Consider the following 16875-nt stretch of genomic DNA (forward strand, 5'->3'; position numbering starts at 1 on the left):
ACTAATTATATTAAACATAAATAAATTAAATGATACAATTAAGAGACAAATACTGTCAAGCTGGATTAAAAAATAAAACCTAAACATGTTGTTTCAAAGCATACATCTAAAACATAAGGATAAAGAAAATTTCAGAGTGAAAGGATAGGAAAAAATATACTTTCTACATGAAAAAATCTGGGGAAGTAAATTAGTAACAGAAAAACTGACAGTCTAATCAATAAAAAAGGAAATGAAGACACACAGATTGAGAAGAAATAAAACTTTGCAAATGACAGTCATCTATGTATAAAATCCAAAAGAACCAACAAAAAAATTTTCTGAAACTAGTAAGCAATTAAAGCAAACTTATTAAAAAAAATGAAAGGCTGTAGTACAGAAGAGTAATATACAAGTCAGTTGCTTTCTTATATATCAGCAACAAACTAACAAAATTTGAAATTAAAAACGCAATACCATTTACATTAGCAAAACCAAAACCAAACAAAAACACTCAGGTATAAATGTAACAAAATATGTACAAGATCTATAAAGGAAAACAATAAAACTCTGATTAAAAAAAAATCCAAAATGACCTAAATAAATGGAGATATAGTCCATGTTCAAGGACAGGAAAACTCTATAATATTTATAAGGATGCCCATTCTTCCCAACTTGATCTATAGATTCAATGCAACCCCAATTAAGAGCCCAGTTGGTTATTTTTAGGGTATTGACAAAGAGATCTAACATTTATATGGAAAGAAAAAGGACCCATAATAACGATACATATTCTTTCTCTGAAAGAGAACAAAATTTTAAAAGTGACAGAATCTGACTTTAAGATTTACCTTAAAGCTACGGTAAACCAAGATAGCACAGTATTGGCAAAAGAACAGATAAATGGATCAATGGAAGAGAATCAAGTCCAAACATAAACCCAAACAAATACAGCCAACTTATCTTTCACAAAAGACAATTTGATGGAGAAAGGATAGTCTTTAACCCAAAACAGAGTATCCACTGCAGAGAAAAGAGAATTGTCTTACACTTGGTGGAAATGCAAACTGCGGCAGCCACTCTGGAAAACAGTACAGAGGTTCCTCAAAAAATTAAAAATAGAACTATCATAAGATTCAGCAATTGTATTACTTGGGTATTTATCCAAAAATACTGATTTGAAGGGATACATGCACCCCCAATGTTTGTAGCAGCGTACAACAATAACCAAACTGTGGAAAAATCCCTAATGTCCATCACTGGTGAATGGATACAGAAGATGTGGCATACATACAATGGAATATTACTGAGCCATAAAAAGGAATGAAATCATGGTGCCTTAGTGGTTCAATAGTTAAGCATCTGCCTTCAGCTCAGATCATGATTCCAGGGTTCTGAGATCAAGCCCTACATTGGGTTCCCTGCTTAGCAAGAAGCCTGCTTCTCCTTCCCCCACTCCCCCTGCCTGTTTTCCCTCTCTCACTGTCTCTCTCTCCATCAAATAAATATGTAAAATCTTAAAAAAAAAAAACAAAAAAAAACTTGCCATTTGCAATGATGTGGATGAAACTACAGGGTATTATACTAAGCAAAGTAAGTCAGTCAGAGAAAGATAAATGTTGTATGATTTCACTCAGATGTGGAATTTAAGAAACAGAACAGATGAACATGGACGGGAAAGAGAGTCAAAACAAAAAACTGACTCTCAACTACAGAGAACAAACTGAGGGTTACTGGAGGAGAGGTTGGCAGGGGATGGGTTAAATGGGTGATGAGTATTAAGGAGGGTACTTGTGATGAGCACTGGGTGTTGTATCTAAGTGATGAATCACTAAATTCTACACTTGGAAATAATATTACCTAGTATGTTAACTAACTTGAATTTAAATAAAAACTTGAAAGAAAATATGAAGAAGAGTATCTGCAAAATCTTTGGCAAACATTATATTTAATGTTAAAGTGCTGAAAGCTTTCAAATATCGCTGTATGATGACAGATGGTAACTATTCTTGTGCTGAGCACATAATAATGTACAGAACTGTTAAACCACTATGTTGTACACCTGAAATTAATATAATATTGCATGTTAATTATTCTTTATTAAAAAAAAAAAGACAAAGATGCACATTACCACCACTTCTACTTGAATAGTGTACCGGAGGTCCTAGCCAGTATAGTCAGGTAATAAAAATAAATAAATAAAAGTTATAAGGATTGATGAAATAGAAACAAAACTATCATTACTGCCAGATGATGTAATTATATAAGTAAAAATCCAAAAGAATTCACAGGTGTATAGCACTAATATAAAAGTGTAACAGGCTGCTAGATATAAAACAAATATGAGAAAAAGAAATTATTTTTATACAAAAAATTAGAAAATTAATTTTTAAAAGAGAAATCACTTATAATAGCATCCAAAAATATAAAGCATAGGAATAACACTAACAAAAGAAATTTAAATCTCTTTAGAGAAATATAAGAGGAATTAAAGATCCTAGACTTGAAGATTCCTTAATGAAAATATTGTTAATTCCTCACCAAACTAATCTAGAGATTTAATACAATATCAATCAAAACCCCAATAAGACTTTTTTGTGGAATTGGACAATTCTCAAATTTATATGAGAAAGCCACAAATAGCCAAGACATTCAAACAAGTAGGTCAAAGTAGGACAACTTGCTTTATACAACCAATTATAAAGCTGTAAAAATTAGGAAACTACAGTAGTGATGCAAATATAGAATAACAAACAAATGAAATAAAAGAGCTCAGAAACAGACACATATATTTGAGGACACTTGATTTATGACAAAGGTGACACTCCAAAGTAGCAATGAAAAGGGTATCTTTTTAACACATGGCCCCAATTCAACAGAGAACTCCTATTGGGGGGGGGGGAACCTGACCTCTACCTGACACAATACACAGACAGTAATTCTAGGTGGATTTTTGGACCTAGATACGAAGAAAGGCTAAAATGGATCAAGAGTCTGGAAGACAACACAGAAGAGTATCTCTGTGACATTAAAGTTCTGGAACATAAATAAGATACAAAACGCAATAGTCATAAAGGAATAGATTGATATACATGACTATATTGAAATTAAGATTTTTCACTAAAAGTCACCAAAAAATTTATAACGACTTCTATTAATCAATAAAGATAGTCAACCCAATAGCAAAACTGGGGAGGGTGAGATGGAACAGTATCTTCGCAAAAAAACAATCCAAATGGCCCATAAAAAGATGATTTAATCTCATTAGTAATCAAGGAAATGCAAAGGAAAAGCACAATAATATACCAATGTGTCCAACGCATTAGCTACAGTTTAAAGTGGATAATATCAGTTGTTGGTGAGGTATCCACTTAGCACTCACTGTATCCCACAACACATCTCCTCCAGCCACCTCTGATTCCAGCAGTTATGGTGGACAACTCCCCACGACTCCTGCCTCTAAGCAGCTTTTTTTGAGTTGTAACTTACAAGCACCGGGGCAGTTAAAATCCCAGGGGGCAACCTTCAAACCAAATGAAGATGGAAGCAACAAAAATGAAAATGTAACGCAGCTACCTATATCAGGATAGACAAACAGCACAAATACAACGTCAACTAAAAAAAGCCACGCTGATATGAAACATCCTTGTATAATTGTATTTATTTGCTCTATTTAATCTATTCTATGAATGGAGCTCAAAACAGGCAAAAATTAAAGTGTTTAGCAATACATACTTTTTGTGACAAAACTGTCGAGAAAAGCAAGGAAATTACCATAAAAATCAGGATAAGGGTTAACTTCAGGGAAAGGACAAAAGAGACTTCAGAGGATCCTGGTAGTGACCTGACATGGGTGGCTACACAAACGTTCACTTTATAAAAATGTGTTCATTTGTGGGTGCCTGGGCGGCACAGTCAGTAAAGCAGTCAATTTGGTTTCATCTCAGGTCATGATTTCAGGGTTGTGAGATGAAGCCCTGTGTCAGACTCCATGCTCAGCGGGGAGTCTGCTTTAGATTCTCTCTCTTTCTCTCTGTCCCTCTGGCTCATGTTCTCCCTCTCTCAAAGAAATAAATTTTTTAAAAATGTGTTCAGCTATACATTTGTTTAGCTAGATTTTCTGTATGTGCTTCATCTTTCATAATAAAAGTGTTTTTTTTTAAAAAAAAAAATACATCACAAGTTCTCCCAGAGTAAGAAGGCCCTGCAAGACTTATCCTTGGTCCTTCTCTTCCTACAGTCAGGCTCAGTAGAGTCTAGTAAACCAGAAGGGTACTCAATCAGGACTGAGAAATCTTTTAGGAAAAAAGATGAATTTGCTCAGCCTGATAGGGGTTGCTCAAGATCAGAAAGCAGACAGGGGGTTATACCTTTATAGAAAGAAATCATTAAAAAAAAAAAAAAAAACACAACAACAACAACAAAAAAAAAAAACAGAATCCAAGATGAAGAACAGAATAAGAGGTAAACTTGGAATGCAGGGCAATCTTTCTCTAAAAAACAAAATAAATAAAATAAAATAAAAAATACACAAGAAGGTGGAAAAAAAATACCACCATTAATAAATGTAGATTTATCACCAGCTGTTGGAGGAAGTCAGTTCATTTCAACTAGGAATAGACTTGAGCAGCCATCTGTCTAATGATGTCCACCAGATCTTAAATAGTTAATCCAACACTGTCTCCATTATGTCCATTCTGCCCTCTGCCTCTCTGCTCAAAGTGGAAGTGAATGCAATGTTGTCTGAGATAGTTTACTTGTTCTCAGAAGAAGCACGATGCCCCTCATTCAGTAGCAAAGGTCTCACTTATAGTCTTTTGGGGCAAGTAGAAAACATTCCATTCTCTAAAATCTTATATTCTGAGATCTAGAAAGCAACGTTCGTTCATTAGAAGTCCTCTGCCATTACAAATGTTGCCTCAAGACATCTCTGTTTGCTACAGACTCAATTTTATCCTAATACCAACATTTTTTTAAAGTAGGCTCCACTCCCAGTGTGGACCCCAACACACATCTTGAACTCATGACCTGGAGATAAAGAGTCAGATGCTTAAACAACTGAGTCACCCAGGCACCCCATCCTAATACTCCTAAAGTGCTTCTACACTGACCCCTGTAAGCAATGACTTCCCAAAATTTCATGCCTTGCACCATCTCACCCAGTCTCAATCTGTCTCTCTAATGTTTTATTTTGCCGTAAGACCATGCTAAGCCATGCCCCATTTCAACCCTGCGAGCATAATACATTTCTGCTTCATATACAAAAGGTCAACAGTGAAAACAGCTCGAGGTGAACATCTGTAAGCAGTGGAATATTTATATTTATCCAACACTTACCTACCAGCTACATCTCTGTCATAGAAGATAAGTAAAGTACAGATGGGACTTCCCTTTCTTTTTGCCCTGGTTAATTTTAACTTACTACAGTAAGAAAATTACTATTACAAGCTCGATAAAATGTGTATAAACTCACATAATGACTCACTACACCATCACACAATCTCCCCAAAAGACAAGAGCAACAACAGACAAATATTCTATATATCCTAAAATCTCTATTAGAGGGGCTCCTGGGTGGGTCAATCAGCTGGGCATCTGCCTTTGGCTCAGGTCCTGATCTCAGGGTGCTGGGATCAAGCCCCATGTAGGGCTCCCTGCTCAGCGGGGAGTCTGCTTCTCCCTCTTTCTTTGTCCCTCCTTCAGCTCATGTTCTCTCACTCTCTCTTTCTCAAATAAATAAAATCTTTTTTAAAAATCTCTATTAGAATGCTAAACAAAAGCGTGAACTAATATGACACCAGAAATAATGGGAAAATAAAGTCAATACAATCCACTCAGATCTATCTGAAATATGATCATCCGGTGAAAAGGTTTTAAAAATAAATAACTCCACAATAAAATTAACAATGTATAATACTGCAAGCATATATTATCAGTTCTCAAGAGTAAAGTCCAGGGGAACACTGATGAATAGCAATCTCCTAAATGTTCAATGCTATTAATATCTGTAACAGACAGGTATCTACATTTATTTGAAATTAATTCTATTAAAATAATATTGCCTTATTTCCTAACTAAAAATAAATATCTGCTCAGAGCAAAATGATTAAAAAGATAAAGCCAGAAGAAAAATAAATACAAAAGTGACCCAAAAGACTACCACCAAAAATGAGAACCAGCTAAACATTTTGGCATACACCCCTCCAATCTTTCTTCACATGTTCATATTTTTATTTTTTATTTATTTTTTAAAAATATTTTACTTATCTATTTGACAGAGAGGGTCACAGCAGGGGGAGTGGGAGAGGGAGAACAGGCTTCCTGCGAAGCAGGGAGCCTAATGGCAGGGCTCATCCCAGGACCCTGGGATCATGACCTGAGCTGAAGGCAGATACTCAACAACTGAGGCACCCAGGTGCCCCAGATGTTCATAGTTTTTATTTTTTTTTTTATTTTTTTTTATTTTTTTTTTTTTTTTAAAGATTTTATTTATTTATTTGTCAGAGAGAGAGAGAGTGAAAGCGAGCACAGGCAGACAGTGGAAGGCAGAGGCAGAGGGAGAAGCAGGCTCCCTGCAGAGCAAGGAGCCCGATGTGGGACTCGATCCCAGGACGCTGGGATCATGACCTGAGCCGAAGGCAGCTGCTTAACCAACTGAGCCACCCAGGCGTCCCTGTTCATAGTTTTTAAAAGGAATAATTCACACCATGATTTCTCACATATTCTTTTCTTTTATTTGAATAAATACATTATATATTGTTAACTAGAATGATTTACAAACCATCTTCTGTAGTACTCTGGAGTTTCCAAGAAGATGCTATACTAATATGGTCATAAAATATAATTTTTCATATTTTTTAAATGGAAGAAGGGGCTTAAAAACATGACTTCTAGTACCATACTGTTACACTAAATGGGTATTTTGTGGTCAGTATAAACTATCTATTTTTTTGGACATGTGTAAGTTGTGCCCATTTTTATTGTTGAACAATGCATATTGCTCACTCTCTGATTATTCCCCTAAAACAAATTTCTAAAAATAAAATTGCTGGCTTAAAAACATATGCTGTAAGGTTTTAAACACAAACAACCAATCTGTTCCACAGAAAACCTGTACTAATTCTCATTATACCAGAAGTATATGAGAGTGGCCTGGTGACCTACATATCCTGGTTTCATAGGTTAAAAACATGCTGTTTTATTGCTTTGATTTACATTTCTTTGTTTAGTGATATGAAGAGAAGTTTTATAAATTTACTAATCTTTTATATTTATTTCTTGTATTATGAGTTACCTGATCATATTCTTTGCTCATCTATAAATTTATGATATTATTATTCAAAAAAAAGGCAAAAACAAAAAACTCTGTCTCAAATGTTTCAAATAGTATTCTTCGCTATTTGAACTGCTAGTATTCACTGTTTGAACTGTTTTTTATATACACAACTCTTCAAATCTATAGACTGCTTTGCACTTTACAGTTTTGGGGTTGTGGGGGCAGTGGAAAGACCCATGCTTCGAAAAACCTTTCTCCATCCAAGATTATATCTACTAAGCATATTTTCTTCTATTTCATTATATTTTTGGAATTTATTTTAAAGTATGACATATGGTAATTTCTTTTCAAATTCTTAACAAATTATCTCAGCCTCATTTAATGAAAAAACCCTACCTTTAAAAAAAAATGTCACTTTTATTATTTCTGAGGTTTCTACCATAAGACTGTGAATATGTTTCTTATGCATTTAAGTTAATATTATACAGTTCCCAAACATAATAGTTCATACCGAGAGCCTTCTTTAAGGGTCTTCTCTTTCAGTATTTTCTTCACTACTATTGCAAAATTACTCTTCCAAATTGACTTTAAACTTATTTTTGTCAAGTTCTACAATGAATAAAATATATACATATCTGGAACATGATTAGACTTATACTAAATTTGTAAGTTAATTTGGTAAAGACAGATATATTTCCAATATTTAGTCTCTCCATAAAAGAACACTGCCTTTATTCAAATTACATATTCTGACTTTCAATAAACTTCTCTGTGTTCTTTAAACAAGTGCTGCATATTTCCTATTAAGTTGATCCCAAGGTACTCAGAATTTTTGGCAAATATAGTTTTTTTCTCACATTTTTTCAAAATAGTTAAAACTGGTCTATTGAAAATCTACTTATTTTATAACTGTATTTCTAACGCTAGTTGATTCCCTTGCTTTTCAAAAGTAGACAATCATAGTAACATCATTTCCCCCTCTTTTCAAATATTTACTCCTAAATCTTTTTCTTATTCATTGCACTAGCTAGAAAACCCAAGCCAAAATAAACTAATAGTATTGATAGTATCATGTACGCCCAATATTTTATGGTTTCCCCTCCAATCTTATACCCATCATTCTGGGTAAGAGACACTGGCCAAGATAAGTTGGTAGGAGAATAACTGATTATTCCTCTGGGTCCCACTCTTAACATGTCACCTGATGATGGCCGTTTCCCTCTACTTCAACTTCTAAATGGTCAGTCTCTCTCACAGCCATAGCTATTTCTTTCCACAATCCCGGAACAGTTATCTATCTTTACATCTTCTACATCCCCACTGGGTGACATACTTAAGCCAGTCCCCAAAACTTCTTGCCTATTCTCATGGGGAAAATGGTAGAACACCTTATATTCGAGATCATCTTGTATTCATGTTGAAGTTTTAATATGCAGTATGTTTTAAATGTAATAGTCATGATACCATTTTATTCAAAATATTTCATAATTACTTTGGCCTTTAGGTCTCTGATAGAAGGTTTTCTTAGGAAAATGTTTTTAAACTACCAACTCATTTAGGGTTTTTGTTATTAATATCTAGTTTTCCACATTGTAGCCAAAGAATGAGACCTGTTCTGTTTCTGCTTCTTTTCTAAATTATTTAAGTCTTTTGGCAAAATATAGGGTCAATTTTATGGAGATTCCAGAATACCTGAAATGAAGATATATGTTCTGTTTGTACACAGAGTTACATTATTATCTATTAAATCAACCATTCTAGGGGTACCTGGGTGGCTCAGTTAGTTAACCGTCTGCCTTCGGCTCAGGTCACAATATCAGGGTCATGGAATCGAGCCCCACATCAGGCTCTCTGCTCAGCAAGGAGCCTGCTTTTCTCTCTCTCTCTCTCTGCCTGCTGCTCTGCCTACTTGTGATCTCTCTCTCTCTCGGTCAAATAAATAAATAAAATCTTTTAAAAAAATAAATAAATGAACCACACTGATATTTATTTAAATCTCTATAATCTTATGTGCTTTGTTAATATAATCTGGTAATGATTAAGATGTTTTAAAAATTTCCTCTTAGATAAGTGCTCATCTTCCCTTGACATGCTTTTTACATTACATATTTTAATAACATAATATCGATAATAATGATAAATGTTCATTAATGATCATACATCTTACAAATGGAAAGTGATCATTTTTGCCTTATTTGGAGTCTCTTTGTCTCAGGTATGTTTCCTAGATGAAACATTTATTTACAGTGGTGTGAGACCTAGACTGAGAAGCATATATTTGTCAAACTGTTTAATTTGGCCTTAAATTATTATATCTTATACTTTGCATTTTGTAACACCTTAACAAATGTTCTTTTGTGCTTTGTAATTCTATGTTGCATAATTTCTCTAAAAAATTTTTTGTCCTGGGGAGGCTGCCTGGCTCACTCAGTAGAGCATGTGACACTTAATCTAAGAGTAATGAGTTCAAGCCCCAAGTTAGGTGTGGAGCCTACTTTTAGGGAAAAAAAAAAAAAAAGCCCTTGTGAATTAGAAATGGCATCCTGTTTTCAATTCTACCTTGAGGTCATTATTTTGACAATTTAAAATTCAGTAAGACATCTATTTCTCCAGTTTTCTATGATTTTATACCTCCCCAATTAAGTTGTTTTATTTTTTTTAATACTATATATTTTCTTTCATGTTTCATTTGTTCTCATTTCCCCTCCACTAAATCCAATGGTCCAAAAACCATACTTTCCACTGTGTTCTCAACATCTATTCCATCTTTCTTTTAATCTCTGTCCTTTCCCCTGTAATCTGGGAAAGTTTATCCAGACTGACTTGGAACAGGCATTAAAAAGAATTATCCAACCAAGGCCAAAATGAGTTCCCATGCTAGGACTGAGATAAATTTAGACCTCCTGGCCCCACTGTTCAAGAGGGAATCCCAAACACTTCACACACACACACCCCTCCCATTCCATTTCCTAACACACGCAGCTGCAGCAAGACTCCCTCCCTGCCTTGAGTCTCCTGGGACAAATTTCCTTCTGTCCTATAACCCTGTTTATATTTATCACCGTAAGAAGCTGTAGCTCTCCATGTAGGCCCTTATCTCCCTCCTGTTCCCTTACTAGGCACCTAGAATTCACAGTCCAGCATCAGCAAAAACTCTTGATATCCTCAACCTCTTCTCTGAAAGTAACTTTCACTGTCAAGCTCTACTTGAAATTCTTTTACTCCCGGATTTCACAACTTCCACTAGAACCTTCTCAAGGAGCAGCAGCTTTTTCCCTCATACAATACACATATCAATAATAATGATATAACCCTCATACAACTAGAGATAGAGTCAGTGTTCTTCCTCCAGATTGCTGCTTCTAGGCCATTCTTCCTCGATCCTTTCTAAAACCTTCCAGCTCTGAATCTCATAAAATTAAACTACACACTATTTAATTACTCACGTAACAACCTGAGATGCTCCTTCTCATGTCCTTCTCACCAACACTGTCACTCTAACACTACTCTTGTCTTAATTTTTGCTGATTTCAATATACAGGTAAATAACCCTACTAAGCCCTTGCTCTCTCCAAAGCCTGAACTCCTCTCCTCCAATGATCTAATCCTCTGCCATTCAACCACTCATTGCCATGCTTTTAATGGACATTTTAACATTACTATAGTTTATAATCTCAACTTTACCCTTCTTACTCTCCCCAGGTACATCTTTATGCTCCAATATAACTTGAATCCCACTGGGACACTCAGTGTTTTCCCTTTTCACCTCCTTTATCCCCTTGCTATCCTCCCTTTCCTAGGCCTTATCCAGCTTCAATGTCATGGTCCATCACGATAATTACTCCTTTGCAAACAGATCTGACTTCTTTGCACCCTTCTTCCTTCATTGTATTTGGCCTAAATAAAACCCGGTTAACATCAGCTCTCGTATGCTACCTATGCTATTGAATGCGGCTGCACAAAAACACACAACCACAAACTAATCTCCAATTATTAATTAGGGACTTAAAATTCATGACTGTAAATCTCATGTGGCTCTTTAGAATGGCCCAGGAAACACACTCTACTCCATTTACCCTCCCATTCTTCCACCCAACTATTTCATACCCTCTCTTATCTCCTGAAATCCCCACCAACCTTTCCCCCCACCAACCTTTCGGCTGATAAACACACTTCCTACTTCACTGGCAAAACGGAACCACAGACTCCCCACCACTACATCTATCCATCTACCAGCAGCTACCTCCATTTATTCTTATTACTACAGATAGCCTGAGCTCCATTTGAACAAACCCCTCCACTTGTGCCCCAGATCTCATGTCCTCTCACCCACTCAAGGTCACCTACAGCAATGTTTCCCTTTTTGTTCTAGATCACCAATTTTACCCCCTACAAAATTATTCCTCTTAGCATACCTGCTGTAATTTCTTCCATCTTGGAAAAAAGTCTACCCTAACCATACTTCTTCCTTCATACCTGGCTCTTCCCGCAGATAGCCACACAGCTTCCTACTCATCTCCTTCAAATATTTCGTCTATTATCATCTCAAAGGAGCTTACCCTGACTGTACTAATTTTAAAACTGCAACCTGACCTCTACCATCACCACCACCACCTTCTGGCCCTCCCAATACTTTAAATGCTTTAAAATGTACTTCCAATACTTTAAAATGTAAACTGCATTAAGGGCACATCTTTATCTAATTCACTGAAATACTGCAAGTGCTTAAAACAAAGTCTAGCACTGAGTCAGCATTCAATAAATACTCGATAAGGGGCACCTACATGGCGTAGTTGGTTAAGTATCTGACTCTTGGTTTCAGCTCAGGTCATGATCTCAGAGTCTTGAGATCGAGAGCCCTGAGTCAGGTTCTGTGCTCAGCCCAGAGTCTACTGAAGATTCTCCCACCATCTCCCTCTGCCCCTGCACCCAACTTGCTCGCACATACGCGCTGGATCTCTCTCAAATACAAAATTTTTATTTTTTATTTATTTATTTATTTTTTTAAAGATTTTATTTATTTATTTGACAGAGAGAAATTACAAGTACATTGAGAGGCAGGCAGAGAGAGAGAGAAGGAAGCAAGCTCCCTGCTGAGCAGAGAGCCCGATGCGGGACTCGATCCCAGGACCCTGAGATCATGACCTGAGCCGAAGGCAGCGGCTTAACCCACTGAGCCACCCAGGCGCCCCAACAAAATTTTTTTTAAATAAGATTTTTAAAATTAATAAATAAACAAATAATAAGTGAATGAATAAAGTATGGGTCCATTCTTCATTGCTTCTTACAGCACTTCAGATTCCACTGTAGCACTGTTTCTTTCCTAACTCTGCATGCCACCACTTTTATCTCAGTCTCCTGTCTTATCAAGGTTGATTATGCATTTCTTGTTCCCTGAATTCCTGTCTCTCTCCACTACACTCCCAGCCAAAGCAAATACTAAATGTACTTCCCTGCCCTGCAGGAAATCTTACAAACATATGACTTTTCTTGTAAATATAATTACTTTTTCATTAAGTATAGTTATTTTCATGAACATGTTCTAATTCTTCCACAACAATTTTTCAGCCTAGTATTTGCTCAAAAACAGGTAAATCCTGTAGCAAATTCTGCTTGAGAGCTTTCCTTTACACCACGATTTAATTAGAACTGTACTTTCAGATCTGAAGATAAAGAACTGGCTAACAGCAGTTTTTATTATTCTTTCCGTGCCCCAGAAACTTGAGGGAGGTAGGAAAGGAAATGAATACTTGGGGTTGCAGATATTCCCCACATGAAATCTTCATCTGTGGAAAAGATGAACATCTTCCTCATCTAATTTTTTCTCTAGCTCAGCTTCTACTCACATATGCATTGTGTATGTCTAGCTCTCCACTTAACACTACCACCTACTAAATTAGGAAGGAACCGTGTTCCCTTATGATAAATCTGCACCAAAAAGAAGCCCAACAACTCAAGGGTGGTGTTCACCTGTAGACCCTGCTTGTAATTCCTTTTGAACCCTGGCAAAGAAGGGGTTCTAAGATCACAGGCTCTGGACCCAGACTTCTTGACTTCAAATCCCGGCTTCACCACTTCCTTTGATGTGTAACCTCACTTTCTTTATCCTTAACTGGAGATACCCACATCTCATTAGGTTGGCTGAGCACTAAAGATTAATTCAAGTGCTTAGAACAGTGCCTATTACAAAATAACATTCACTAAATGTTAACTCTTCTTTCTCCTCCCCTTTGTCTTGCCTCTCACCTTTATTTATAAAAGTAGAGATGTTAGTAAGACTATGTCAAGATTTCTTCCCTTTACAGTGACAATGAAGCACTTTTCTCAAAAAGTGATTTATGAATAAATGCCTCCTATAGTCTTTCAATCTAATCTAACCTACACTACATCTAACAAAACTCTTTCCTAATTCCTAATTCAGATGTAAATTTTTCCATGTTCTTATAGTTCTGGTGGGTCATTCTACACAACAGTGTAGCTACACATCTGTGCCTACACAAATGTTTCTGTCTTAAAGGTCTCTGGAATCATTTACTTAATTAAAAAACAGACTCCTCATTGGTGTGTCACGTGATTAATTTCAGAAGAGCCAGGAATAATTTTTCAACATAGACATGAGAACATCACAGAGTTTAAGAAACACCCATCTATATCATGTTAAGAAGAAATAATTCAGTTACTCACGATGCTCCTGAATTCATGATGCAGCTCTTTGCACCACAAAAACAATCTCTGCCATCATCATGATTCATTCCAAGGTTATGACCCAACTCATGAGCAACAATGGATGCAAACGTCTCCACTGTAATTTGCCCAAACTGCCCAAACACAGGAAAGTATTAATTAGGTTTCTGAACAAAAAGGATATGCTTATTATTTTTTCCACAAAAGGAAATTAATCACTACAATGGTGACCGTCTTTACGATAAATCAAGCATCCAACATCAGTCTTCACACATTTCACTAGGAAACTGATACGGCATGGACATAGAGCCTTTAAGCAACAGACCAATTATGTTAGCACTAATAAGTTATTTGGGGAAAACAGATTCATGGTTCTAATTTAATTTTCTTAAAGAGGGTTTCAAATTCCTTGTCCATAAAAAGTGAGGAGTTAATGAACACATCATATTAGAAAACTAATCCAATCTCTAAAGAAAAAACACATCTATCACTTCTACCCAAAATATTGTTTTAAGGACTAGAGATGGAAATATGCGGTCAAATGCTTGACACTGTCCTAACGCAAACATCCAAAGTTAAATTTCAAGAACAAAAACGTACCACATTAATCCCGCCTGCATGGCTCCTTGAACATACTGTTCCCACAAATGCCATTCCTGCAGTCCCACCAAAACCTTTCTTCCTAAATGAAAATAAAAAGTCAAAGTTAGAAAATGTACTTGCGGGGGTGAAAGGAACATACTGATCTTACTTCACGGGGCTGGTAGAACCTACAGAAACTGGGAGAAGAATGGCAAAGATAATTGACATTTTAAATCAGAACACAATTAAGTCTTACTTCTTTTTTGTTCTCAGAGAACGAGATTAATATCAGCTATTAATTAATATCATTAATTAATATTAATAAATTAATATTGATTTCTCAAATGAAGATATGTTTTAGACGCCAAGCTTTTTTCCTACCCTCTAGACAAAAAATCATCCTAAAATGCATTATATTTCTTTATTCAAAACCTCTAATGAAGAGAGACAGTTATCACTCAATGAACAGAACGCACCCAGGAGGCTGCAGAGCAGGGAGCACAGGGAACGTAAGAACCACAATGGCCTCCATATGGGTCGCAGGTAATCATCACCTACACACTTGTATCTCAAGACCTATTTCTCTACCTCGAACTCCTTTGCCCAGTAAATTCTCCTAGCTCATTCCCTCAGCCCCTTTCAAGTCTTTACTCACAAGTCTTCTCTTTTAGCCTTCCCTCTCCACACCAACCCTACTCCTCCAATACTTTTTTTCTTGGCAAGTGCTCCACTATTTATTGAGTAGAAAAGGATAATAATAACAACACACTGTATTTAAAATATTCTATAAGCCTTCACAAGCACTTTACAAAATAATCTCATTTCAACCTGAAATCCTACTAGATAAAAATTATTGGGCCCACTGAACAGATTAAGAAACTGAGACTCTGGGAAGTTTTATCTTCAGCTGTTAGGTCACCAAGCTGTGGTCTGACATAATGCTATCTGATTCCACACTTACTATCCTCAATAACTATACCATCCTGGCCCTTTCTCCCCTATAGCCAGGTAAGCACATTCTAATCAGGGAGAAATGCAAGTAAAGAAATTTGTCTTCATGTCATGAGGAGCTGAGCCTACAGTACAAAAAACTGTGGCTACTAAGATTCTTCAAACATTTCCTGGACTCTGAGTCAGAATATGAGCACTGGTTGTAACCTTAACCTCCCTGGGAGACATGCAGCTACAGGAAAATGAGGTACTTATTCCTTCACATGATGATAGAAAATTAGAACCCAAGACACTGTGTTGTGTATCTAGTTCCATTATCACAAACATAGATGACAGAGGCCACACAACATGCCCAAATTCAAGCTGTTTCGTTTTGTAGCAGTCTCCACTAGCATGCCAAGGCAGGCAGCTCCTTCAGATGGGAAAGGCAGATGCCCACCCTTGACCTTCACTGGCTAAACCAAAGGCAAGGAGATGGAGAATTCAGCCTTGTGCATCATCTCAGGCAGTGCTTTTCAAACTATCTAGAGGGAAGGGCCAGTAATTTTTTCTTTAATTTCCAATTCATCACAGACCAATATCTCTTCATTTTCCCATTTTTTTTAATTGAAATCACTGATATATTAATTTCAGGTGTATAATACAATAATTGGATAATTACATAAATTATGAAATGCTCACCACCATAATATAGTTACACTCTTCCTATACTTTTACTTCTACCCCCCCCGCTCTATTTTTCCTCATCACTTATTAGTATTTAATATATTATATACATTTATGGCTAATCTCCTCTATCACAATATGGACTCCGTGATGGCAAGAATTTTCATCTGGACAAACACAGTTCAACAGTATGAGTTCCCTTACAGAAAATTCTAGAAAATGGAAATTAACCCACATTAACAGAAAAAAGATTAATGGTTGCTTGGGGAAGGAATTTTTTTGGTGGTTTTTTTTTTGGAGGGAAGAGACGATTGGATTACAATGGGGCCTGGAGGGAATGGACAAGTTTGTTATCTTGATCATGGTGATAATTTCATGGCTATATGTCAAAACGCACCTAAATGTACACTTTAAATATGTGCAGCTTAATCTTCATCTGTTAAACCTCAATAAACCTGCTTAAAAGTTTAAAACATTTTAAAAATACACAATGTTTGTCTTCTTTATTCATTGCTATCCCTAGTACCTAGGGTATACACCTAATAAATATTTTTTAAATGAATGAGTAAATCTTTCTCTGAGGTATCTGACCAACAAAGAGAAGAGGACCAGAGATACTGCCATAAGGGAACTGCTAAGGAAACACGCCAGATCACCCTCTACTTAATACCATAGTCTCCAGGCCCTACACATGTACTCAATGCTTCCAAAAGGCTCTTTAGCACCCATTCTTTTTT

General features: G+C 36.1%; 1 protein-coding gene across 1 annotated transcript in view; it reads right to left on the reverse strand.

Annotated features, from left to right (window-relative positions):
* ADAM9 (ADAM metallopeptidase domain 9) overlaps nt 1-16875 on the reverse strand; it is a 146641-nt gene that overhangs the window by 89184 nt on the left and 40582 nt on the right. The window contains exons 10-11 of the mRNA XM_045071012.1: nt 14540-14621; nt 13940-14073 (exon numbers count right to left, since the gene is read on the reverse strand). Of these exons, the coding sequence (XP_044926947.1) occupies nt 13940-14073; nt 14540-14621 (216 nt within the window). The remainder of the gene's footprint in view (nt 1-13939; nt 14074-14539; nt 14622-16875) is intronic.

The sequence above is a fragment of the Mustela putorius genome, unplaced genomic scaffold, assembly GCF_011764305.1.
Source record: "Mustela putorius furo isolate JIRA1106 unplaced genomic scaffold, ASM1176430v1.1 tig00003976_pilon_pilon_pilon, whole genome shotgun sequence".
Taxonomy (NCBI): domain Eukaryota; kingdom Metazoa; phylum Chordata; class Mammalia; order Carnivora; family Mustelidae; genus Mustela; species Mustela putorius.